At 43.8% G+C, this 27,901-nt stretch overlaps 1 protein-coding gene across 1 annotated transcript in view; it reads right to left on the bottom strand.

Annotated features, from left to right (window-relative positions):
• The window catches only part of LOC131758814 (probable E3 ubiquitin-protein ligase HERC6), a 133,400-nt gene that overhangs the window by 16,216 nt on the left and 89,283 nt on the right, over positions 1-27,901 (bottom strand). The window contains 7 exon segments of the mRNA XM_067035486.1: positions 3,649-3,713; positions 5,722-5,848; positions 7,150-7,242; positions 9,116-9,343; positions 18,070-18,146; positions 20,489-20,588; positions 20,591-20,647. Of these exon segments, the coding sequence (XP_066891587.1) occupies positions 3,649-3,713; positions 5,722-5,848; positions 7,150-7,242; positions 9,116-9,343; positions 18,070-18,146; positions 20,489-20,588; positions 20,591-20,647 (747 nt within the window).

Genomic DNA, 27,901 nt, shown 5'->3' with positions numbered 1-27,901 from the left:
TGAACTGTGAAAACACTCTGCTTTGTGAGATAAACCTGATACAAAAGGACAAATATTGTACAATTCCACTTATATGAAACAGGCTAATTCCTAGACAGAAAGGGTATTAGAGGTTACCTGGGGTTACAGGTAGTGGGGAATGGGGAGTTATTATTTAATGGTTAAAAGTTTCTGCTTGGGGAGAAAAAGAGTTTCTCCTTGGGGTAATGAAAAACGTTTTAGAGGTAGATAGCGGTGATGGTTTTACCGCAATTAAAAAATGAGATAACAATACCTACGTCTCTAGGCTCCTGTTACAGATTAAAAGATATTAGGTATACAAAGCCTTTGGATTATAGTAAGTACTCAGTAAATACTAGTTTCTTTCTGTCCTTTAATCATCCACAGGTTTTTGCTTTTATATCAGTGGTTTTCAAACTGATAACAGAATCACCTAGTGATCTTGTTAAAGCATGGACTGCTGGGCCCACCTCCACAGTTTCCGATTCAGCAGGTCAGGAGTAGAGCTCAAGAACCTGCATCTAGGGCTTCCCTGGTGGCGCAGCGGTTGAGAGTCCGCCTGCCGATGCGGGGGACGCGGGTTCGTGCCCCGGTCCGGGAGGATCCCACGTGCCGCGGAGCGGCTGGGCCCGTGAGCTGTGGCCGCTGAGCCTGCGCATCCGGAGCCTGTGCTCCTCAACGGGGGGAGAGGCCACAACAGTGAGAGGCCCGCGTACTGAAAAAAAAAAGAATCTGCATCTAGCAAATTCCCAGGTGATGCTGAGGCTGCCAATTTGGGGACCACATTTTTGAGAACCATGGTTCTATATAATATTTGAAACCAAATGGCTCAACCAGAGGTGTCAGAAATCACTGTCTGGAGAGAAAAACCTGCCTTTAATATACTCTCCCAAGGACGTTAGTGCCCTGCTCCATAATATACCTCGGCTTCCACTTAGAGTAAGTCAGGGACTTGTGCATCACCTTTGTTTAATGCTTAGCTAAAGACCTTTTGGAAAAGATGTACTACCGTGGATCCCAAAGCTCCCTTCACTGTCTTGATCTGAGTCCTGGGTGCTACCTGGAGTTCAACCACGAGGAAGCTTTTTTCCCTCCACCATCCCAGGGACCTTAGGACAATGAGATGCTGCCTATTGGTATTTACAGACCATTTCTTCTACTTCCTTCTTCAAAATCTGGCTCCTCTGAAGCACACAACAGCAGACTATATCACCTGCAAGTCCGAGTCACGACCCTTCGATCACGGAAAGCTTTAGCGCCTTGCTGACTGTCCTCAGCACACGCACGCCTGTTATCATGCTTCCTGTCCTTCTTGGTGACTTCATACTTAATGACCCAGTTTATTTCCCCTCTTGATCTCTCAGTTCTTTACCTTGTCTCCGCTCTCTTCCTCTGCTTCTCTGTAGCCATCCAGGCCCTGGGCCGGGGCTTCTAAACGGATCCGACCGGCATTTTGCGTCAGGTAATTCTCTGTTGTGAGCAGCTGTCTTGTGCGCTGCAGGATGTTTAGCAGCAGCCCTGGCCTCTACCCACCTGATGCCAGTAGCAGCCACCCCGACATACACGCCCCTCCTTCAGGACAACCTCAGCTGAGCACAGACATTGCCAGGTGTTTCCAGGGGAGCAAAACCACTCCTAGTTGAAAACGATTGCCCTAGATAAAGGTGATGTTCTGTACTTTATAATCACCAGCAATTGTTCCAGGGACTTCCCTGGTGGCGCAGTGGTTGAGAATCCGCCTGCCGATGCAGGGGACGCGGGTTCGAGCCCTGGTCCGGGAAGATTCCACGTGCCGCGGAGCAACTAAGCCCGTGCGCCACAACTACTGAGCCTGAGCTCCGCAAGAGAAGCCACCGCAGTGAGAAGCCCGTAGAGAAAGCCCACACGCAGCAACAAAGACCCAACGCAGCCAAACAAACAAACAAACAAAAATTGTTCCACCTTCTAAATTTCCAGGGGAAACATTCTCCTCTCTGATCATCATACACCATCCTTCAAATTCACTGACTTCAGAGTGGAACTCCTTGGCTAACATTCTTTGACGCTGGAATGAGTTAAGACTTGGGGGCTGTTGGGGTGAAATGAATGTACTCTGCATGCAAGAAGGACATGAATTTGAGGGCGGCGGTGGCAGAACATTATGGCCTGAGTGTTTTCCCCCCACATTCATATATTGGAATCCTAACCCCCAACGTGATGGTATCAGGAGGTAGGGCCTTTGGAAAGGGATTGGGCCATGAGGGTGGAGCCCTCAGGAATGGGACTAGCGCCCTTTATAACAAACCCCAGAGAGCTCTTTCAGCCCTGCTCCGATTGCCACATGAGGATACACTGAGAAGACAGCATCTGTAAGCCAGGAAGCAGGCCCTCACCAGACACCAAATGTGCCATCACCTTTTTTTTTGGCTGCATTGTGCAGCTTGCGGGATCTTAGTTCCCAAACCAGACCAGGGATCGAACCCCGGGCCACAGCAGTGAAAGTGTCCAGTCCTAACCACTGGACCGCCAGGGAATTCCCAAAGGTGCTGTCATCTTAATCCCAGACTTCCCAGCCTCCAAAACTGTGAGAAATAAATTTCTGTTTATAAACCCCTCCATCTACGGTATTTTGCCATAGCAGCCCGAACAGAGGAAGACACTTTAGAGTGGAGTCCACTCCAACATCCCTTGAGGCCTCTGGGCGCTCCAATCGATCCATCAACCCCATTGTTTGTTCATTATCCGTCCTCCTCTTCATGTCTTTCTTACACGGCTTCGAGTCTACGGTCAGCAGTGTAATCAGTCCTTTGCAAATACCTCCGAGTCTTCTGTCCCTTTCCGAGTGTTCTCACCTCGCCAAAGTCCACCTGTAGTTAACCTTCAATCTGAATTACTCCAAAGGAATCCAAGCAGTTTAACATCAATGGAGAAAAATAAACAACTGTGCCGGCTGATTTCACCGTATGCCCTACAACCACAGGTTTCAAATGGTTACTCTATACTGTCTAGTAATGTCCCACGATGTTCACGGTCTCGCTCTGAGTCACTACTGCACACTTTCCTTTTATTCCTGCACCTGTAGCGGTCCTCCTCTGCTTCACTAAGTTTCAAATAAGGACCGTGCCTTGTGCATCACTGAGAAAACGGAAACAATCAGGGAAGAACTAATCACCCCCGCCCACAAGCAAGCTACACTCACCTCCACCGTTCCTCATCAGAACGGAATAAAAATTTCTGCCCAGAGCCCTGCGTGCCACACTGGACCCCTGACCCTGCCTCCTCGCTGCTATTCTGGGACATTTACCTCTACAAGTATTCCTTCTCTCTCAGGCATCATCACTTTCTCCTCCTGAACTGGATCATTCTCCCTGGCATACGAACATACCTCAATATCACGCCTCCAAACAACAACAAAACCCTCTCACGGTGGTCTACTCCCCTCCATGACAACACTTCTCAGAAGTGTCACAGTCATTTCCCCACTTATTCCCTTTATTCTCTGCCTATCCGGCTCACTTAGGTTTCGTCCTCTTTCCCCTGAGATGACTCAGTCTTGACAAAGCAAAAACAAACTCTGTGCTTGTCTTACTGGATCAGTATGTGTCAGGTTTGGCCACTTGCTCAGAGAAAAAAATTATTTTTAAAAGAAACAGAAAGTGTCACAGATACCTGGTAAGTTGTCACAAAGTTGGAATACGTTCCAGCAGAAATGTAGTTGATTTGAACATCCACAAGGTCTATAAGAAAGTCATAAATCCATGAGCATTGTTTTTAGAAGTAAAAAGTAAATCTTTTGTTGTAAACCTAAAACTGCTCTAAAAAATAGTCTTTAAAAAAAACTAATGTATTACCAAGCTAAATTTACTTATTTATTGGCTTCTAAATGGATTTTGACTACAAACAGTATAAAACAATAATTTTGGTCAGATTACATGTTGTATATTCACTTAGCTTAAAAGTGAATTTTTCATGTACTTGCATAATGAAACCAGGCTGATGTGCTTCAGTAGAGGTTTGATTGAATATATAAAAGTGGGGCTTCCCTGGTGGCACAGGGGTTAAGAATATGCCTGCCAACGCAGGGGACATGGGTTTGAGCCCTGGTACGGGAAGATCCCACATGCTGCGGAGCAACTAAGCCCACGCGCCGCAACTGCTGAGGCTGCGCTCTAGAGCCCGCAAACCATAACTACTGAGCCTGCGTGCCACAACTACTGAAGCCCGCACACCTGGAGCCCGTGCTCCACAACAAGAGAAGCCACCGCAATGCGAAGCCTGTGCACCGCAAAGAAGAGTAGCCCCCGCTCACCGCAACTAGAGAAAGCCTGCACGCAGCAACGATGACTCAATGCAGCCAAAAATAAATAAATAAATTTATATTAAAAAAAAAAAAAATATATATATATATATATATAAAAGTATACTGTTCCGAAGCTTAAGTAACTGATTTGGGTTCTTTTATATTACCTTAATCTTTAGAAAAGATCACCAAATACTCCAGGAAGCACTGCATGAGAAAAAGAATGCATATTGTAAAAATCAAAGATAACATTACTAAAAGAGCCACAGTTCTATGCAGTCCTTTGAAAGGAAACTGAATAATATTTCTCCTCCAGTGGCATCATTTAACACAAAATCACAAATTCACGAGACCACTCATACCATCAACAGAAATCAGGCAGCCAATGTCAAAGTTCTCTGCCAGAGCCCCGGGATGAGGAGAGCTGCTTGTGCAACTTGGTCCACAACCCAAAGACACCACCTGACTAGTGGTATAGACATACACAAGGGTGTGAGAACTGTGGAAGAGAGAATATATTATAATAAAGACATACTATAATGTGTCACATTTTTTGAGAAAGATGATGTCTCAACACAAAATAACAGATTTATCTTATACGAAGTACTCAGATCCCATATCATAATGTCAGCGTTAGAGGGTGACAAATGGTAGGTGAATATTGACTTATTACTAAACTTAAAGGCAGAATATTACTGATGCGTCATTACAATGGTTTCTATCATTTGTGTTTTAAATGTAAGCTCTTGTTGTCTTTTGCTTTTCACGAGTTGGATAGATTATATGCAAAGTGTCCTCGTAGGGAGGGATAAATTGGGAGATTGGGATTGACATATACACACTACTATACATAAAAGAGATAACTAATAAGGACCTGCTGTATAGCACAGGGAACTCTACTCAATACTCTGTAATGGCCTCTATGGGAAAAGAATCTAAAACAGGGTGGATATGTGTATATGTATAACTGATTCACTTTGCTGTACAGTAGAAACTAACTATAGTTGTAAATCAACTATAGTCTAATAAAAATTTTAAAAGAAACAAAGTGACCTCATAATTACGTTATGCAAACTCTGAATACATATGCAAATATATATCATCTTCTACTTGCATGAGATTAACTTCATCTCATGAACTCAAATAGGCAAGCACCACTATTTTTGTCATAGACCAGCTCCACTACCCTCCTCGTAAGGTGGTCTATACACAGTAGATTTCCAATAAATTCTTATGAAACAAAAGAAATGTCTAGGATAAAGAAGAAAAAAATAGAAATATTAAACTATATTTGAAAGAAGTAAATTTTCAGAAAGGAAAATGATCTATAAAAAGAGTAATCACATATTTTAGGGTCTTAAGGTTTAATAACATTCCACATGAGTCATTTCTAAGCAATAAAATACAGCACTTTCTACTCATGCTTAAAAAAAAAAACCTATTATCTTCCACAGTCGGCAAAACTTGGCCCTCAATTCTTTCCGAGTTGCGGACCCCTCTTCTCAGCAGTGGGGCTGTGTCCCAGCTGTCCACAGCTATTGTCTCCAAATGTGAATACTTTCCCATCCTGTTTGAAAAAGAAGGGAGCAGGCTAAAAAAAGTAATTAAAAACTAAAAGATTTAAGTATCCTAAGAGAGTTCTATGAGAGCATCATGGTACATATAAGCTCTATATAAAGAGGAAGAGTCCAGTATTTATTATTTCTAACAGTGAATGAAGAATTAACACATTAAACTTGAAAAATCATTGGCATTCCCTTCAGAACTAGGCACTCATAGGTGTTTGTGGAATAAACTGATAGACAAATTAACTGGTTCAAGAGTAACCCTAACATTTAAGCATAGGGTTGCTTTATTTATTTGATCATTTCTCTGAAAGTAAGTCTCTTTTCAAAAGATGATTCTAGATTAAAACAACTCTATCTCTCTCTTGCCAACTAAGAAGAATATAATTCAAACATGCTTTTAAAACAAACAAAATATAAATTATTTTAGATACTTAGTTTTTAAATAAACATTTCAAGCACACAAGTAGTCTTCAAGTCTATTCATTACATCTATGGAGAGAATCCATCCCGTTGGAATGTACTGTATGGCCAGTACAAGAAGTGGTGGGGGGGAACATTCAGGAAGCTGACTCATAATTGTGCCGAGTAAGAAATGGAACAAAGAATGTTCTAGTCTGTAGTATGGGCCACTGAAACCTATAAAAATTACTTTGTTGCTTCTATAATATTTTTCATGTGTAGAGCTACATTATGAATGACTAACTGCTAAAAGGATTAGCTCCTATATTAATCTAATTTTAAAACATCTAAAAATATTTCCTAAAGCTGCCATTAGCTTTTGTTATAGGATCTTAAAAATTCCATGGTTTATATCCAGCAAAGTTCTCCTCTTAGACATCTGTACATTGAATGGTATCTTCAGATGTTGATACAAATACTGCTTTCCACAATAATCAGTACATGTACCTTGTGGTAACATTTCTCTGGGATTTAAAAAAATAGCAAGATGAGGGCTTCCCTGGTGGCTCAGTGGTTGAGAATCCGCCTGCCAATGCAGGGGACACGGGTTCGGGCCCCGGTCCGGGAAGATCCCACGTGCCGCGGAGCGGCTGGGCCCGTGAGCCATGGCCGCTGAGGCTGCGTGTACAGAGCCTGTGCCCCGCAACGGGAGAGGCCCGCATACCGCAAAAAAAAAAAAAAAAAAAAAAAAAGCAAGATGAGAATTCCCTGGCAGTCCAGTAGTTGGGACTCAGCGCTTTCACTGCCAGGGGCCCGGGTTCGATCCCTGGTTGGGGAACTAAGATCCCACAAGCCACACGGTGTGGGCAAAAAAAAGAAAAAAAATAGCAAGACATTTTGGATTGGTAAGCACTGCAGTGTGCTCATAACCACAGCTGACATAAACCACACCTAGAGTCTTCAGTACACCAACTGATCGAGGCTTGTAGCTCTGAACTGTTGAAAGAAAGCAGAATCTCTAGAGTATGAGAAATACTCATATTTCCTGCTTTTTATATATTTTAATATTTTTGTCATCTTATAATTCATCAACATAATTTAAAAAGTGAACAGTCAGGGGCTTCCCTGGTGGCGCAGTGGTTGAGAATCTGCCTGCCAATGCAGGAGACACGGGTTCGGGCCCTGGTCTGGGAAGATCCCACGTGCCGCGGAGCAGCTGGGCCCGTGAGCCACAATTACTGAGCCTGCGCGTCCGGAGCCTGTGCTCCGCAACGGGAGAGGCCGCAATAGTGAGAGGCCCGCGCACCGCGATGAAGAGTGGCCCCCGCTTGCCACAACTAGAGAAAGCCCTCGCGCAGAAACGAAGACCCAACACAGCTGTAAATAAATAAATGAATTAATTTTTTTTAAAAAAGTGAACAATCAGAAGTATTATAAAACAGAGGGAAAGCCCTGTGTTGGAAAAGACAAGCAGTCCTTTAGCATTTATTTCTGGAAAATATTTAATTTTCTGGAATGACTAAGGCTATTGGCCGAGAAAGCTAAGCTTATAAACCCCCATTCCCAATAATATTTCCATTAAGTTGTATCCATTTCTGTTACATCATAGGTGTTCTGCAAATATGCAATAATAATTGAGAAGATAAGATGGCCTATTTCATGTTGACAAAGTGAAATGACATGAGATGCAGGAGCTCAGCAGGGTGCTGGTGTGTAACAAGAGCTAAACATACCTGAGCCCGTGTAAAGAATTGAAGAGAGGGGCTCATGGGGAAGGCGTCACAGTGAGTTTTGTTGACAGGTTGCCAGAGGGACTGGTTGTTTCCCTACTGCTAGCAATCTTCCAAACAAGTACTTCCCAAACTTCGCTGCACATTGGAATCACCTGTGGCGTCTTTGGTAATGACGGATGCCTGGCTTCCATCCACAGACACTCTGATTTAAGTGGTCTGGGGTCCAACCTGGGCATTCAGATTTTTTTTTGATTTGAGTTGATTTTTTTTTTTTTGCGGTACGCAGGCCTCTCACTGTCGGGGCCCCTCCCGTTGCGGAGCACAGGCTCCGGACGCGCAGGCGCAGCGGCCACGGCTCACGGGCCCAGCCGCTCCGCGGCACGTGGGATCCTCCCGGACCGGGGCACGAACCCGTGTCCCCCGCATCGGCAGGCGGACTCCCAACCACTGCGCCACCAGGGAAGCCCGGGCATTCCGATTTTTAAACGTTCTCAGAGTAGACAGACTAATGGCCTTCCAAAGACGGCCATGTTCTTTTCCCAGAGCCTGTGAATATGTTAAGTTACACGGCAAAGGGAAGTTAAGGAAGCAGAAGGACGTAAGAAGGCTGCTAATCAGTTGACCTTAGAATAGGGAGGTTAGCCCGGATTACGCGGGTGGGCCCAACGTAATCACAAGGGCACTTTCACCGAGGAAGAGGGAGGCGGAAGAGGAACGTCCGAGTGGTGTGACGAGAGGGAGGCTGAAGCAGCCACTGCCGGCTTTGAAGAAGAAAGCGGTTATGAGTCAAGAGTGTAGGTGCCTCTAGAAGCTGGAAAAGGGAAGGAAGATGCTCTGGTCCCCTCCAGCCTCCAGAAATTAAGGCAGCCCTGCTGACACTCTGATTTTAACTCAGGGAGACCTGCACCAGACTTCTGACCACCAGGACCATGAGTTAATAAATTTATGTTGTTTTAAGCCACTAGGTTTGTGGTAATTTGTTGCAGCAGGAATCAAAAAAGTTAATATAGCTCCCTAGGTGATTCTAATGTGTCACAAAGTTTGGGACCACTGTTCTAACCTTTCAGTGTGCCCTTTGCAGAACTGCTTTTCCAACCAGAAAGAAAGAAGGACTTACTACAAGACTACCTTGTTACCTGGGACATTATTCCCTCCGAGGGCCAGCTTCCCTGCATGGTTGCTTCCCCAGCCCAATGAAGTCCCCGAGAGAGACAGGGCAAAGCTGTGGGCCCCTCCTGCAGCCACCTGTGCCAGCGGGATGCCCTCCAGGGACCTCACCCTCTGCGGGCTGGCCTGGGAGGGGAGCTCCTTCCCCAGGCCCAGCTGCCCATGGCTGTTCTTTCCCCACGAAAACACTTGGCCATCTACAAAAATAAAGAGGAGGAATTCAGAACTGCAAACACAATGGAACCCCAAATTCAAGGAGAAACTGCCGTCCTAATTCTAAAAATCTTTAAAGAATAAATACAAGAGTAAAGGAGGTTAAAGTACTCTCACTAAAGGCAAAGGTGATGGTCAAGGTCACCTTTAAAAGTCCCTTCCAACAATATCCACTCTCCTCCCTCCCAGTTAAGGGTAACCATGATCTTTCAGCTGCTCAGGCCAAAAACCTTGAAGCCATCCTCGACTCCTCTCTTTCTTCTACACGCTTCAACCCACAAATACTAAAGCCGCTATCTTCAAAATCTATCCAGGAACCAACCACTTCTCACCACTCCACTGTTAGCCCTGTAGCCGCCACATCACCATCACTTCTCCCCTGGGAAATGACAACAGCACCTCACTGGGCTCCCACATTGCATCTCTGCCCCCAGCGGTTTCTTCTCTAAAGAGCGGTCAGAGTGTTCTTTTAAAAATGTAAGTCAGATGGAGAGGATAGAACCAAGATGGCGGAGTAGAAGGACGTCCTCTCACTCCCTCTTGCGAGACCACCAGAGTCACAACTAACTGCTGAACAATCATCAACAGGAAGACACTGGAACTCACCAAAAAAGATACCCCACATCCAAAGACAAAGGAGAAGCCACAGTAAGATGGTAGGAAGGGTGCAATCACAATAAAATCAAATCGCATAACTGCTGGGTGGGTGACTCACAAACTGGAGAACACTTATACCACAGAAGTCCACCCACTGGAGTGAAGATTCTGAGCCCCACGTCAGGCTTCCCAACCTGGGGGTCCGGCAACGGGAGAAGGAATTCCTAGAGAATCAGACTTTGAAGGCTAGTGGGATTTGATTGCAGGACTCGACATGACTGGGGGAAACAGAGACTCCACTCTTGGAGGGCACACACAAAGTAGTGTGCCCATCGGGACTCAGAGGGAAGCAGAAGAGACCCCGTAGGAGACTGAACCAGACTTACCTGCTAGTGTTGGAGGGTCTCCTGCAGAGGCAGGGGCTGGCTGTGGCTCACCGTGGGGACAAGGACACTGGAAGGAGAAGTTCTAGGAGGTACTCCTTGGCATGAGCCCTCCCAGAGTCTGCCATTAGCCCCAACAAAGAGCTGGGTAGGCTCCAGTGTTGGGTCGCCTCAGGCCAAACAACCAACAGGAGGGAACTCAGCCCCACCCATTAGCAGTCAAGCGGATTAAACTTTTACTGAGCCCTGCCCACCAAAGCAACAGCCGGCTCTACCCACCACCAGTCCCTCCCATCAGGAAACTTGCTCAAGCCTCTTAGATAGCCTCATCCACCAGAGGGCAGACAGCAGAAGCAAGAAGAACTACAATCCTGCAGCCTGTGGAACAAAAACCACATTCACAGAAAGATAGACAAGATGAAAAGGCAGAGGGCTATGTACCAGATGAGGGAACAAGATAAAACCCCAGAAAAACAACTAAATGAAGTGGAGACAGACAACCTTCCAGAAAAAGAATTCAGAATAATGACAGTGAAGATGATCCAGGACCTCGGAAAAAGAATCAAGGCAAAGATCGAGAAGATGCAAGAAATGTTTAACAAAGACCTAGAAGAATTAAAGAACAAACAAACAGAGATGAACAATACAGTAACTGAAATGAAAACTACACTAGAAGGAATCAATAGCACAATAACTGAGGCAGAAGAACAGATAGTGACCTGGAAGACAAAATGGTGGAATTCACTGCCGTGGAAGAGAATAAAGAAAAAAGAATGAAAAGAAATTAAGACTGCCTAAGAGAACTCTGGGACAACATTAAACACAACAACATTCTCATTATAGGGGTCCCAGAAGTAGAAGAGAGAGAGAAAGGACCCAAGAAAATATTTGAAGAGATTATAGCTGAAAACTTCCCTAACATGGGAAAGGAAACAGCACCCAAGTCCAGGAAGCGCAGCAAGTCCCACACAGGATAAACCCATAGAGAAACACACCGAGAAACAGAGTAATCAAATTGGCAAAAATTAAAGACAAAGAAAAATTATTGAAAGCAGCAAGGGAGAAACGACAAATAACATACAAGGGAACTCCCATAAGGATAACAACTGATTTCTCAGCAGAAACTCTACAAGCCAGAAGGGAGTGGCAAGATATACTCAAAGTGATGAAAGGGAAGAACCTACAACCAAGATTACTCTACCCGGCAAGGATCTCATTCAGATTTGATGGAGAAATCAACAGCTTTACAGACAAGCAAAAGCTAAGAGAATTCAGCACCACCAAAACACCTCTACAACAAATGCTAAAGGAACTTCTCTAAGTGGGAAACACAAGAGAAGAAAGGACCTACAAAAACAAACCCAAAACAATTAAGAAAATGGTACTAGGAACATATATATAGATAATTACCTTAAACGTGAATGGATTAAATGCTCCAACCAAAAGACACAGGCTTGCTGAATGTATACAAAAACAAGACCCATATATATGCTGTCTACAAGAGACCCACTTCAGACCTAGGGACACATACAGACTGAAAGTGAGGGGATGGAAAAAGATATTCCATGCAAATGGAAATCAAAAGAAAGCTGGAGTAGCAATACTCATATCAGATAAAATAGACTTTATAATAAAGAATGCTACAAGATACAAGGAAGTACACTACATAATCAGCAAGGGATCAATCCAAGAAGAACTTATAATTATAAATATATATGCACCCAACATAGGAGCACCTCAATACATAAGGCAACTGCTAACAGCTATAAAAGAGGAAATCGACAGTCACACAATAATAGTGGGGGACTTTAACACCTGACTTACACCAATGGACAGAACATCCAAAATGAAACTAAATAAGGAAACACAAGCTTTAAATAACACAACAGACCAGATAGATTTAATTGATATTTATAGAATATTCCACTCAAAAATAGCAGATTACACTTTCTTCTCAAGTGCACATGGAACCTTCTCCAGGATAGATCACATCTTGGGTCACAGATCAAGCCTCAGTAAATTTAAGGAAATTGAAATCAGACAGATCAAGCATCTTTTCTGACCACAATGCTATGAGATTAGAAATGAATTACAGAGAAAAAAACGTAAAAAACACAAAAACGTGGAGGCTAAACAATACATTGCTAAATAACCAAGAGATCACTGAAGAAATCAAAGAGGAAATCAAAAAATACCTAGAGACAAATGACAATGAAAGACAACGATCCAAAACCTACGGGATGCAGCAAAAGCAGTTCTATGAGGTAAGTTTATAGCTATACAAGCCTACCTCAAGAAACAAGAAAAATCTCAAATAAACAATCTAACCTTACACCTAAAGGAACCTTAAAAAGAATAACAAATGAAACCCAAAGTTAGCAGAAGGAAAGAAACTATAAAGATCAGAGCAGAAATAAATGAAATAGCAACAAAGAAAACAATAGCAAAGATCAATAAAACAAAAAGCTGGTTCTTTGAGAAGATAAACAGAATTGATAAACCATCAGCCAGACTCATCAAGAAAAAGAGGGAGGGCTTCCCTGGTGGCGCAGTGGTTGAGAGTCTGCCTGCCGATGCAGGGGACGTGGGTTCGTGCCCCGGTCCGGGAGGATCCCATGTGCCGCGGAGCGGCTGGGCCCGTGAGCCATGGCCACTGGGCCTGTGCGTCTGGAGCCTGTGCTCCGCAGCAGGAGAGGCCACAGCAGTGAGAGGCCTGAGTACCACAAAAAAAAAAAAAAAAAAAAAGAAAAAGAGGGAGAGGACTCAAATCAATAAAATTAGAAATGAAAAAGGAGAAGTTACAACAGACACCACTGAAATACAAAGCATCCTAAGAGACTGCTACAAGGAACTCTGTGCCAATAAAATGGACAACCTGGAAAAAATGGACAAATTCTTAGAAAGGTATAACCTTCCAAGACTGAACCAGGAAGAAATAGAAAATATGAACAGACCAATCACAAGTAATGAAATTGAAACTGTGATTAAAAATCTTCCAACAGGGCTTCCCTGGTGGCGCAGTGCTTGCGAGTCTGCCTGTCGATGCAGGGGACATGGGTTCGTGCCCCCGTCTGGGAAGATGCCACGGAGTGGCTGGGCCCATGACCCATGGCCGCTGAGCCTGCACATCCGGAGCCTGTGCTTTGCAATAGGAGAGGCCACGACAGTGAGAGGCCCGTGTACTGAAAAAAAAAAAAAAAAAATCTTCCAACAAACAAAAGTCCAGGACCAGATGGCTTCACAGGTGATTTCTATCAAACATTTAGAGAAGAGCTAACACCCATCCTTCTCAAACTCTTCCAAAAAATTGCGGAGGAAGGAACACTCCCAAACTCATTTGATGGGGCCACCATCACCCTGATACCAAAACCAGACAAAGATACTACAAAAAAAGAAAATTACAGAAAAATATCACTGGTGAATATCGGTGTAAAAATCCTCAACAAAATACTAGCAAACAGAATCCAACAACACATTAAAAGGATCATAGGGCTTCCCTGGTGGCGCAGTGGTTGAGAGTCCGCCTGCCGATGCGGGAGACGCGGGTTCGTGCCCTGGTCCGGGAGGATCCCACATGCCGCGGAGCGGCTAGGCCCGTGAGCCATGGCCGCTGAGCCTGTGCGTCCGGAGCCTGTGCTCCGCAACGGGAGAGGCCACAGCAGTGAGAGGCCCGCATACCGCAAAAAAAAAAATAATAAAATAAAATAAATAAAAGGATCATACACCATGATCAAGTGGGATTTATCCCAGGGATGGAAGTATTCTTCAGTATACACAAATCAATCAATGTGATACACCATATTAACAAATTGAAGAAGAAAAACCATATGATCATCTCAGTAGATGCAGAAAAAGCTTTTGACAAAATTCAACACCCATTTATGATAAAAACTCTCCAGAACATGGGCATAGAGGGAACCTACTTCAACATAATAAAGGCCATATGTGACAAACCCACAGCAAACATCATTCTCAATGGTGAAAGGCTGAAAGCATTTCCTCTAAGATCAGGAACAAGACAAGGATGTCCACTCTTGCCACTATTATTAAACATACTTTTGGAAGTCCTAGCCTTGACAATCAGAGAAGAAAAAGAAAGAAAAGGAATCCAAATTGGAAAAGAAGAAGTAAAACTATCACTGTTTGCAGATGACATGATACTATACATAGATAATCCTAAAGATGCCACCAGAAAACTACTAGAGCTAATCAATGAATTTGGTAAAGTTGCAGGATACAAAATTAATGCACAAAAATCTCTTGCATTCCTATACACTAATGATGAGAAATCTAACAGAGAAATTAAGGAAACACTCTCATTTACCACTGCAACAAAAAGAATAAAATACCTAGAAATAAACCTACCTAGGGAGACAAAAGACCTGTATGCAGAAAACTATAAGACATTGATGAAAGAAATTAAAGATGATACAAACAGATGGAGAGATATACCATGTTTCTGGATTGGAAGAATCAACATTGTGAAAATGACTCTACTACCCAAAGCAATCTACAGATTCAATGCAATCCCTATCAAACTACCAATGGCATTTTTCACAAAACTAGAACAAAAAATTTCACAATTTGTATGGAAACACAAAAGACCCTGAACAGCCAAAGCAACCTTGAGAATGAAAAATGGAGCTGGAGGAATCAGGCTCCCTGACTTCAGACTATACTACAAAGCTACAGTAATCAAGACAGTATGGTACTGGCACAAAAACAGAAATATAGATCAATGGAAAAGGTTAGAAAGCCCAGAGATAAACCCACGCCCATATGGTCACCTTATCTTTGATAAAGGAGGCAAGAATATTCAGTGGAGAAAAGACAGCCTCTTCAATAACTGGTGCTGGGAAAACTGGACAGCTACATGTAAAAGTATGAAATTTGAACACTCCCTAACACCATACATAAAAATAAACTCAAAATGGATTAAAGACCTAAATGTAAGGCTAGACACTATAAAACTCTTAGAGGAAAATATAGGTAGAACACTCTATGACATAAATCACAGCAAGATCCTTTTTGACCCACCTCCTAGAGAAATGGAAATAAAAACAAAAATAAACAAATGGGACCTAATGAAACTTAAAAGCTTTTGCACAGCAAAGGATACCATAAACAAGACCAAAAGACAACCCTCAGATTGGAAGAAAATAGTTGCAAACGAATCAACGGACAAGGGATTAATCCAAAATATATAAACAGCTCACGCAGCTCAGTATTAAAAAAACAAACAACCCAATCCAAAAGTGGGCAGAAGACCTAAGTAGACATTTCTCCAAAGAAGACATACAGATGGCCAAGAGGCACATGAAAAGCTGCTCAACATTACTAATTATTAGAGAAATGCAAATCAAAATTACAATGAGGTATCACCTCACACCAGTTAGAATGGGCAACATCAGAAAATGTACAAACAACAAATGCTGGAGAGGGTGTGGAGAAAAGGGAACCCTCTTGCACTGTTGGTGGGAATGTAAATTGATACAGCCACTATGGAGAACAGTATGGAGGTTCCTTAAAAAACTAAAAATAGAATTACCTTATGATACAGTAATCCCAGTACTGGGCAGATACCCTGAGAAAAACCATTATTCAAAAAGACACATGCACCCCAGTGTTCATTGCAGCTCTATTTACAATAGCCAGGACATGGAAGCAACCTAAATGCCCATCAACAGATGAATGGATAAAGAAGATGTGGTACATATATACAATGGAATATTACTCAGCCATAAAAAGGAACATAATTGGGTCATTTGTTGAGATGTGGATGGATCTAGAGACTGTCATGCAGAGTGAAGTAAGTCAGAAAGAGAAAAACAAATATCATATTTTAACGCATATATGTGGAACCTAGAAAAATGGTACAGATGAACCAGTTTGCAGGGCAGAAATAGAGACACAGATGTAGAGAACAAACATATGGACACCAAGGGGCAAAAGCGGCGGGGTGGTGAGGGTGGGGGTGTGATGAATTGGGAGATTGGGATTGACATGTATACACTGATGTGTATACATGGATGACTAATAAGAACCTGCTGTATAAAAAAAGAATTAGAGAGATATTAAAAAAAAAAAAGAAGAATGCAAAGAAGGTTTAGGAAAAGCTTTACCAGTTTGGTTGGTGCACATTTTCCTTTTTGTGTTTGCAAAAGACTGATTGATGCATGATAAAAATATATGATCAATTAAGTCTAAAAAACCCCACAAATAAATAAGAAAAATAAAAATATACGTCAGATGGAACCCTTCAGGAGCTTGCTCTCTCACTCAATAAAAGGCCAACTCTTACCACAGCTCCTAAGCCCCATGTCACCAGGATTCACACGACCACTTCTCAGACCTCATCCCTCCTGGCTCCCTCATCGCCCCTCTCCAGACCCCCCGCTGCTCCTGAGCTCCCCGCTGGGCATGGCCTTCCATCGGGATCATGCTCTGGACCATGACCTTAGCATCATGTCTCTCCCTTCCTTTCAGTCTTTGTTCACATCTCACCTTATAAAGATAGCTTCCCTGGGGCTTCCCTGGTGGCGCAGTGGTTGGGAGTCCGCCTGCCGATGCAGGAGACACGGGTTCGTGCCCTGGTCCGGGAAGATCCCACATGCCGCGGAGCGGCTGGGCCCGTGAGCCATGGCCGCTGAGCCTGCGCGTCCGCAGCCTGTGCTCCGCAATGGGAGAGGCCACAACAGTGAGAGGCCCGCATACCGAAAAAAAAAAAAAAAAAAAAAAAAAGATAGCTTCCCTGACCTCCTTTATACAATAGAAAGACCCCTTCCCTCCGTCCACCTCCTCACTTTCTGTCTCCTTGCCTCGCCTCACTTCTCTTCACGCCCTTATCCCTGTTACACCACACAGCTATTTGTGTGTTTAAGGCTCACTTCCCCTACATCTCCCCAGAATATAAGCTTCACGAAAGCAGGGTCTTAGGTTTGTTAACTGCTGTATCCTCTTTGCTGGTAACACTGTAGGCAAATAAATAGTTGTGGAACGACTTGGGGGGGGGGGGCGGGAAACAACAACATTTTATGTTGAATTTGACCAGAAATGGAAAATTATAAGAAGTCAAAAATCAAGTTCTTCTAATGCTACTCACAGAAATGCCAACACATGTCAGATTTCTATGAGTTATTACATCTAAGTTTTCGTTTTAACTTTAAACGCATTAAAATGAACCCCAGTGCATTAAACTCAACAGGTATCATTCTTTTTTGTTAACATCTTAATTGGAGTATAATTGCTTTACAACAGTGTGTTAGCTTCTGCCTTATAACAAAGTGAATCAGCTATACATATACATATATCCTCTCCTGCCTCTTGTGTCTCCCTCCCACTCTCCCTATTCCACCCCTCTAGGTGGTCACAAAGCACCGAGCTGATCTCCCTGTGCTCTGCGGCTGCTTCCCACTAGCTATCCACCCTACGTTTGGTAGTGTATATATGTCCATGCCACTCTCTCACTTCGTTCCAGCTTACCCTTCCCCCTCCCCGTGTCCTCAAGTCCATGCTCTACATCTGCGTCTTTATTCCTGTCCAGCCCCTAGGTTCATCAGAACCATTTTTTTTTTCAGATCCCATATATATATGTGTGTTAACATACGATATTTGTTTTTCTCTTTCTGACTTACTTCACTCTGTATGACAGACTCGAGGTACAGGTATCATTCTTATTCAAAAAATTACTTCCTGATGACATGTAGGAGATCCAAAAAGACTTTTTTTACCTTCTGATAATGCCAGGAAGTGGTAGCATCCACAGGAAACTTGTATAATTTTTATACCAGTCAGAGTTTCTATCTTCCTATAATAAAAATGACACAAAATCTATTAATCCTTCTTCAGATTGGGTCACCAAGTGGACTACAGATATTTTAACTTATTTTCTTGTATTCCTGTACTATTGGGTTGGCCAAAAAGTTCGTTCGGGGTTTTCCATACCATCTTACGGAAAACCCCGAACGAACTTTTTACTCCAAAGCCTTCAAGCTATTTTAACATGTCATCAACACGGGCAAAGGTGCGGGGCAGAATCCAAAACAATATATAATTCGAAAGTGAATTGGGCTTTTGAATTTGGGGCTTTTAACACGTTGTATAACGTACTAACTTTTATGCTATACTTATCAGCCTAAAAGAAAAATAAATTTCTTCACACACATATAGTCCAGGGCTTTAGAATTTATAGAGTACTGTCACCTACGACACCTATCTCACCCTGTGAGATAAAGACACCACTAGGTTGATTCCTATTAAATTGCCATTTTTGTGGATCCAGAACATAACTATCAGCAATTTCATACGGTTCAACCTAGGAAAACTCAAAGACGTGAACTGGTATCGGCTGTAGAACAGACGCAAACCTTGGGCTTTTCATTCCACGGTCAGTGCTCATTCCCCCAAGCCACAGCAATCTCTTATACTATTTAATGAGCAGAGAAAGCAACAAAAGGTAACTTCCTAGCATTGAAAAACATGCTTCTGAAAATTTCCAGTGCACGTAATTCATGAACACACGGTTCAGGCTGCTTGTCATATCATTTGGCCTAGGAAGCTGTGTGTAAGGATGTGATTTTTTCCCCCGATTTTACTAAGTAAAATATTAGGATCCAGTGGCTTATGACAAGCCAAAAGGTTATGCTGGGCGGAAAACCTTTCCTCTTCCAACTGTGTCCCATGATTGGGGACCTGCAAATTAACTGAGTTTATACAGATTAACAGGAGAAAAGGCAAAGTTTACCTACATGTGCAGACAGGAGCTCCCAGTAATGGAAAATTTGTACAATAGCCTGAGTAGAGGTGTACATATATTAACTTAGCAAAAGCGATTTATTTAGGGCTTCAGTGGGAGAGGATGGAAGGTTCATTTGGGTTTTCGATGCTGATTGGGCGGTTTGTCTTTACAACAGCTGAATTCATAGGAAACTCCCTCAAAGGAGGGTTAACGGCAGCTGTATTTTCAGGAGACCCTGTTTTATTTATTTATTTATTTATTTATTAACATCTTTATTGGAGTATAATTGTTTTACAATAGTGTGTTAGTTTTTCCTTTACAACAAACTGAATCAGTTATACATATACATATGTTCCCATATCTCTTCCCTCTTGCATCACCCTCTCTCCCACCCTCCCTATCCCACCCCTCTAGGTGGTCACAAAGCACAGAGGTGATCTCCCTGTGCTATGCAGCAGCTTCCCACCAGCTATCTAATTTACATTTGATAGTGTATATATGTCCCTGCCACTCTCTCACTTCGTCACAGCCCACCCTTCCCCCTCCTCATATCCTCAAGTCCATGCTCGAGTAAGTCTGTGTTTTATTCCCGTCCTACCACTAATCTCTTCATGACATTTTTTTCCCTTAGAGTCCATATATATGTGTTAGCATATGGTATTTGTTTTTCTCCTTCTGACTTACTTCACTCTGTATGACAGACTCCGGGTCCATCCACCTCATTACAAATAACTCAGTTTCATTTCTTTTTATGGCTGAGTAATATTCCATTGTATATATGTGCCACATCTTCCTTATCCATTCATCTGTTGATGGACACTTAGGTTGCTTCCATGTCCTGGCTATCGTAAATAGAGCTGCAATGAACATTTTGGTACATGACTCTTTTTGAATTATGGTTTTCTCAGGGTATATGCCCAGTAGTGGGATTGCTGGGTCGTATGGTAGTTCTATTTGTAGTTTTTTAAGGAACGTCCATACTGTTCTCCATAGTGGCTGTATCAATTTACATTCCCACCAGCAGTGCAAGAGGGCTCCCTTTAGGAGACCCTGTTTTAGTCTGGTAAGATGTCTCTCTATAAATTTTCCGTAGCTCAAACATTTGCACTTTAAAATAATCTTTACACCAACTCTGGAGGTCCAAGTGGATCCGACAGTTATTTCCAGTACCTAAGATTAAAATCCCAGGGTCACAGGTTCTCACCTCATGCCGCCTTGTTCTTTCATAGACTCTAATTCAATAATAACTGGTGTTATACCTTGTTTTCCCGCCTCCTTCCCTCACTACGCTGTAACCCGTGAGGTTAGGGAACTGTGCTATAGTCATCTTTGGACCCTGGCATCTTGCACGGTGCCTGGCACATGAAGCTCAAAAATACTGAAAGAGTAAATGAATGAATTAAAATACGTACTTAGGCATAAAATTTATTTCCTTAAGTTCTCCAATTCCCAGCTGTCCTTCAGAACCAGATCCCCACGTGAAGACCCTTCCTTTGCGACAGACAGCCAGGGATGCTCCTTTCCACAGCTCACCGGACCAACGTGTAGAGTTTCCAACGCCGGAATTCGTTCTTTAGGAACAAAAACAAAACCAAACCGCCCACAAGACTGTTAATATAATACCAAGTTTAAGACAGTACTTTTCTTCCAAAGGCAGGGTCACTGGGAGTTCCCTTCTCTTCCAATGACTTTTAAATCAAGGCCTAAAGTCCTCCTTAAAGGTGTGAAGGAAATAGGCTCAATGCGTGGCACTGTCCTTATGGGGATATGGCTGCTATTTAAAAGGGTGGGCGGGGCTTCCCTGGTGGCGCAGTGGTTGAGAGTCCGCCTGCCGATGCAGGAGACACGGGTTCGTGCCCTGGTCCGGGAGGATCCCACATGCCGCGGAGCAACTAAGCCCGTGAGCCATGGCCGCTGGGCCTGCGCGTCCGGAGCCTGTGCTCCGCAACGGGAGAGGCCACAACAGTGAGAGGCCCGCGTACCGCAAAAAAAATAAATAAATAAATAAATAAATAAAAGGGTGGGCGTGTGGAGGAGGGGAACCTGGAAGGACCTGTCGCTCGCCCTTACATTTCTCTATGAGGGTGGAATCAAAACCCAGCCAGATAAAGGAGAGAAGATGGGACCGCCCCTCCTCCATTCCTCTGACTTTGCAGCCCTGAAGAGTGAGAACAGTGACTCCTTTGCTAGGGGCAGGGAGCCTGCCTGAGTGTGAGAGGCCGATGCCAGAGGCCCTCACAGTGGAGAGTGCAGTAACACGCCTCCCGACGGGCCAGGTGTGCCCACAAATGAGAACCTGAGCACATTCCCTACAAGACCATCCAAACTGTCCTCCCAAAGCGTTTGTCTCCGAATTATCAGACGTCTGAAGCTAAGCACGTCATTAGCGGTAAAGCTTTTGTTAACACTTAAGTTTTCTTTTTCTTTTTTAATCTTGTGATCTTATCCTTCTCAACGATTTACTTTGCAAACTATGCAACAATGAAAAAATTCCCAAAGATTCACACACTCATGGAGGTGGAAAGTGGTACCTTCTTCCTGGGGGAGAACTTGGCTTCATGTATCACGTTGCCCCTAATCTCCACCTGAAGGCGATCAGAATATGCCACCCCAAAATATGCCACTCTGGCCTAAAGATGACTTTGAGCTGAAGGCAATCGGGAGGCGACAGATGCAGAAAGAGCTCTCTGCCTTCCCCTTATCAGCTTAAAAGCATAAATGTGTGAAGTTGGCATGAATTTCTCCTGTGAAGGTGCACCCCTCTTCCATACCAAGAAGAAAAGAATGACCCTTATCACCAGAGCTTGCACTCAGATGAGTCTGCATAAACAGCCTTTAGTAAAGTAACCCTTATCTTCCATTAGTTTCCCTCATATATTTCTTTTTTTTTAAGAGATGTTATTTTTATCTTTTTTTTAAAATTTGTTTTATTTTTGGCTGCCTTGGGTCTTCATTGCTGCGCACGGCTTTCTCTAGTTGCGGCGAGCCGGAGCTACTCTTCGTTGGGGTGCGTGGGCTTCTCATTGTAGCAGCTTCTCTTGTTGCGGACCACGGGCTCTAGGTACACAGACTTCAGCAGTTGTGACTCGTGGGCTCTAGAGCGAAGGCTCAGTAGTTGTGGCACACGGGCTTAGTTGCTCCGCGGCGTGTGGGATCTTCCCGGACCAGGGCTCGAACCCGTGTCCCCTGCACTGGCAGGCGGATTCTGAACCACTGCGCCACCAGGGAAGCCCTCCCTAATATATTTCAAAGACACTTCCCCACAATTGATCACCCCTCAAAACACAAACCCCCTGTTCTTTGTTAAATGGCATATAAGCTCCTAAGTCTAACCACTTCTTGAGTTTCACTTCTTTTCTGTGAACTCCTGTGCACATAAAATATTCATAAAGTTGTGAGGTTTTTTTTCTCGTTAATCTGTCTTTGTCAGTTCAGTTCACAGGCCCTCAGTATAAGAACTAAGAGGGTAGAGGAAAAGTTTTTCCTCCAGACACATCTTTTGGAATTTATTTTAAGTAAGTAATCAGAAATTTGGTCAAATACTTACTTATAATGATGTCAATCATACTATTATTTATAAAAGGCCCTGATGAGAAAAAAACAAACTTCCACAAGAGGAAAATAACTGAATTGTACTGTCAGAACCTGGAACGTTATGCAACAATTTAAAACTTATTTTAAAAAATACATAATAAAAGGGCAATATGTTCATATTATGTTTGACGAAAACGCAATTTACAGTTAAATCCTGCGCGTATAAAACTGTATAATGACATGATTTTATAAAGATTAAATATATAATAGGAAAAAAAGGCCCCCCAAAATGCATCCAAATATTAGGAGTTGTTTTCGGGTGTTAGAATAATAAGCGATTTCTTTCCCTCTGTCTCTATTGATACAATGATTAATAATAGCAAATGCTATTCTACATGTTTTTAATCTTAAGAAAAAAAGACGCCCTCGGGTATTTCTGAGGGAGCTTCAGGTGTCCAAACCACAGACGACGTTTGCAAGGTCACTCTGTTCCAGACAGATTCGCAGAGGTTAAGGACTGGTGCCAAAGGCATCTCTGTCCAAAGGAGCGCTGCGCAGTTTAGCGCCACTTTCAGTTTCGTTTTGAAGACGGAACTACGGGAAACCGAAACAAAGCCGGGGCGCGTCCGGAAAACGAAACGGGAGGCGTTGCGCTCGGGCCGCGCGGGGCTCCGCGACGCCGCAGAAGTACGCGCCGCGGCCGCGCCCAGCCGCCTGCCCGAATCTGTGCGCTCTGCCGGCTCGGGCACCCAAAGGCCAGGGACGGGTGCGCGCTGACTTCCCAGGAGGCGGGAGGCTGGGTGAGCCGCGCCCCCGCGGACGGCTTTCGGGCGTCGAACGTGAGCGCCCAGCGCCGAGGCGCAGAGGGGCTCCGCAGGGAGAGCGCCCGAAGGTGCGCCCTAGCGAAGCCACTTGAAAGCGCTGTGACTCTGGGCAAGTTACTTACCGAGTCTGTGCCTCGGCTACCACGTCTGTGAAGCGTGGACAGTAATACAGCAAATCTGATGTGGCAGGATGATGTCACTGATAGTGAATTGTGTTCGAATCATGCCTGGAGTACTTAATAAAAGCATCTGCGTGCCAGCCCTCTTCTAGACGGTTTCCGGCGCTGGGAGCGCAAACTCCTCAGCGCTTACATTCTCCTAGTTATAAACAGATAAGTACATATTTTGTATGATGGCAAGTGGCAACGTGAAGAAAAATAAAACAGTAAAGGAATGGAGGGCGAAGGCAGAAGGAACTAGCATTTTTGGATAAGATATCAGGGAAGACCTCTCTGATGAAGTGACATTTGAGCAGAGAGCCAATGGGACCCAGGAAATGAGGGAATGAGTCCCTCTCCTATCTAAGCGTGCAGGGTGAAGTGGAGCATTTGGAGGCTTTTTTTTTTTTAAATAATTTTTTAAAATTAATTAATTTTTATTTATTTATTTTTGGTTGTGTTGGGTTTTAGGTTCTGTGCGAGGGCTTTCTCTAGTTGTGGCGAGCGGGGGCCACTCTTCACCGCGGTGCGCGAGCCTCTCACTATCGCGGCCTCTCTCGTTGCGGAGCACAGGCTCCAGACGCGGAGGCTCAGTAGTTGTGGCTCACGGGCCCAGCCGCTCCGCGGCACGTGGGATCTTCCCGGACCGGGGCACGAACCCGCGTCCCCTGCATCGGCAGCCGGACTCTCAACCACTGCGCCACCAGGGAAAACCTCTTTGGAGGCGTTTGAAAAGAGAAGCGATATGATCTGACTTTAGTTTTAAAAGAATTATTCTGGCTGCCATGTCGAAAATAACAGAACAAAAACGGAGGCAGAAAAGCCAGTTAGGGGAAGCCGCTGTAAGAGCCCAGGACTGAGGTGATATCCTAGCGGGGAAGAGGGAAGAAATGACCACATTCAACACGTTTTAAAAGTCAGAGTCCACGGATGGTCTGATGAATTGGAAGTGGGAGGAAAGAAGGAAAGGGATTAGGATTACTCCGAGGTTGGCCTGAGCCACTGGGGTGGGAACCCCGCGAGAGGCACCAGTTTGGGGCTGATGGATTAGGAGTCCAGCCTGGTAATAACTGTGAGACGCTTGTTATACAAGGAGGCAATAAGATCAATCATCCTGGAGTTGGGGAGACACTGAAGTACTCATCAAACTGGGAATCCTCGGTGTGGAGATGATACTTAAAGCCAGACGACTGAATGAGATCGCCCACGGGGGGTGCTCAGCATGTGACAGAGGGCTGACCTCAGGAGGAAAACCAGGAAGGGCGCTGTGCATAAGCAAGTGAAGAATAAGGGAATGATTAACTCTTGTCAGTTGCTCGTGGAGCAAGGGTGAGTGTTGACCTTTAGGTTTGGCAAAACGGAGGTTATTGGTGACTGTGACGGCATTAGCCATCATCAGCACTCCTTTCATTGTCCTTATTATAGCGCATCCATTTCTATACTCTCAGCTCACCTCTCCTTACTACTACACTTTAGGTAAAGACAGGAGTAAATGCCATTTGCTCTGCTACCTCAAGAGGGTCCAGCTCGTGGGAGAGGCTCGTAAGTATGTGTTGGACAAATGGGTCGATGAGTGATGAGTAAATGAGTATCAGTCATACTTCTGGTTCCATTCCGTTATGTGCCATATGTAACCTTTTTCTGGATAGCAATTTCCTAAAAGTTTATCACTTTCCTTAGGCATAAGACACTGAGCCCGCATGTTATTTCTTTAACATGAAATCTACTGGAGAACTAAACTGTAAAAGTACTGTATCATTTTGTGTCCCCACCACCTAGCACAGAGTGTGTCACATAAAAAGAACTCAATAAATGTTAGTGAGATAGTGAATAAATTAAAGAAATTGAGAACATTTGAGAAAGATGTCATCCTCAATTCATCTGTGTTCATGCGCTTGGAAATGGAAGCTCCCAGTCACTGAATGTTTACCATGTGTTGACTATCGTATATAAAATTTCTAATTTAATTCTTTCAACAGCTTTTCTCAGTTAAGGTTCTTTTGGTTGCAAGTGACAGAAAATAGGACCTAAGCTCGCTTAAGCAAAAGGGAAATTTACTGGTAGATTGCGTTATTATTATTCAGAAATATTTGCTGCCCCTCTCCAGCCTATGGCATCAAGCTTGAGTATGTGAATTTGTTCTGGCCAATGACATGCAAGCAGGAAGCATCCTCCAGGCAGGTGGTTTAGGAGCTAGTACTTATTTTCCCTACTACTCTCTCTTCCCTCTATTACAACTGGTGATTTTCCAAACAGAGCTTGCTCCGTCATCCTGGGTCCCAGATCAAAACCAATCTAGCAGATTTGCAGCCATCCTGTGTAACTAAGTGAGAAATAAATCTTTGTTGTTGTAAGCCCCTGAGCTTTTGGGTGTTTGTTATCACACAGAGAGCATAACTTAGCCTCTTCTGACAGTCACATAACTGAAAAGTCCATCGTCATGGCTGATTTGGGGAAGTGCTGTCAACAAGGGCTTACACAATGTCCGAGTGACTCCATTTCTCTGTATCTCTTCATTCTGCCTCTTGCTATCAGGACTTCATCTTCAGGCTCCAAGCAGTGTTAACTGCACAATTCCAGGATCTCCTCTGAAGTGGCAAGAGGGTTACAGCAGCTCTAAACTTTAGATCCGGCTCTCAGCTTCACAGCCTGCGGAGAATCTGCTCACAAACGCACGCCCTGGTGTTTAGCCATGATGCTCTCAATGGCTCAATTTGGGTCACATGTCCACTCCTGAGCCAATCAGGTCCGCCTGCAAAAATCTCTCATGCGCACACGTTCTGAGAGTGCGGAGTAAGCAGATTCCCCAATGAAAGCTGGGCATGTTGCTGGAAGAAGTGGGGGACGGATGCCAAGGAGATAAGCAACAAGGATCCTCTACATCAATCACGGAAACTAAGCAGTATTATCATTCCCATTTTGTAGGTAAGGAATCAAGGCTCAGAGAGTTTTGCTAACTTGTTTGACGATACGTGCATATAAGTGGCAGGATTTTAACATTGACCAATTTGACTACAAAGCCTATTTAATTTCTACTATAACATACCTGTTGACCCTTAACAAGTAGAATGCCATGTATTTCTCCAGCAAAGGTGGGCTTGTTTGGGATCAGCAAAGAATAGCAGTCTGGGGTCTGCAATCATGGTGAGCCATGTGCAAAGCCCGTGACGGCAAGAGAAGGAGAACGCTTTTATAGAGGAGGAAAGGGAGTTGGGAGGACTGTAGTAAGCTAAGAGTCCACAGCTTTTCATTGGCTGAGTCCTTGCCGGGGAAGTCCTTTTTCTTCCCCTTGGGCTCTGCTATTGTCCAGGGCTTGAGAGCGCCCCCTTCTGGTATCCCAAGTCCATTTAATTGAGGATTCTGTTGTAATAATTTCTGCACACTTCTGAGTCCCTGGCCTCTCCTCTCGGGCCCCCTTTGGGTTAATGGCACATCCTCACAACCCTTCCATCTAGATAATTCCAATTCATCGTATATTCTCTCCCCATTGCAAAATCCTCCCCAAATCAATTAGTTGCTGAAGGATGTAGGCTCATATCAGCATCATATTTTCTATCCACTTTATATCTCCGCCACTCCTACCCTGGTTCAGTTCTTTTGCAATAACATCTCACATGTCTGTATCTCTAATATCTGCCAACTCTCATCAATCTTTTACTTTCTCCTAAGAGTTATCTGCAGAAAAGACAGTTCTGATCATGTCACTTAACTGTTCTAATGGTTGTTGGCCTATTGCTACAGAAATAATACACACAAGATCCTCTGTGTATAATTTAAGGCCCTCCCTGATCTGCTTGTTTGATGTTTCCAGCTGCATTTCACCAACAATTGCAGACATATCTTGTTCTCTCTGTCTCTCTCTGTCTACTGTCACAACGAATAACTTGCCTTTTCCTCCCTGATTTTTTCCAAATCCATCCCTTTGTTCACTTTGAGAAGAGGAATTTCCTCTTCTCCATTTGTTTACAAAAATAATATGTCTTAAATGCTTCGTCTCTGTGAAGTTCTTCTTGGACTCCACACCATCAATTACTCCCTTCTGGGCTCCTACAACAAATGATGACCTCAGTACACACACACTCCCATGATTTCACTCTGTATGGCTATGTTATTTCACCTTTGCCCAACCAACTCCAGGAGGGACCTTAATCATCTTTGCAGGCTCACCAAATCCTAGCAAAGTGTCCATTACACAATACACGCTAAATATAGTGCCTGGCACTTAATAGGCATTCAATGACTATTAGGTGAAGTAATTAGGTAAAATTCATGGTCAATTTTTTTAAATATTTACTGAATGTCTGCTAGG

The sequence above is a fragment of the Kogia breviceps genome, chromosome 6 (assembly GCF_026419965.1).
Source record: "Kogia breviceps isolate mKogBre1 chromosome 6, mKogBre1 haplotype 1, whole genome shotgun sequence".
Lineage (NCBI taxonomy): Eukaryota > Metazoa > Chordata > Mammalia > Artiodactyla > Physeteridae > Kogia > Kogia breviceps.
This window is presented reverse-complemented; position numbering and strand designations above follow the sequence as displayed.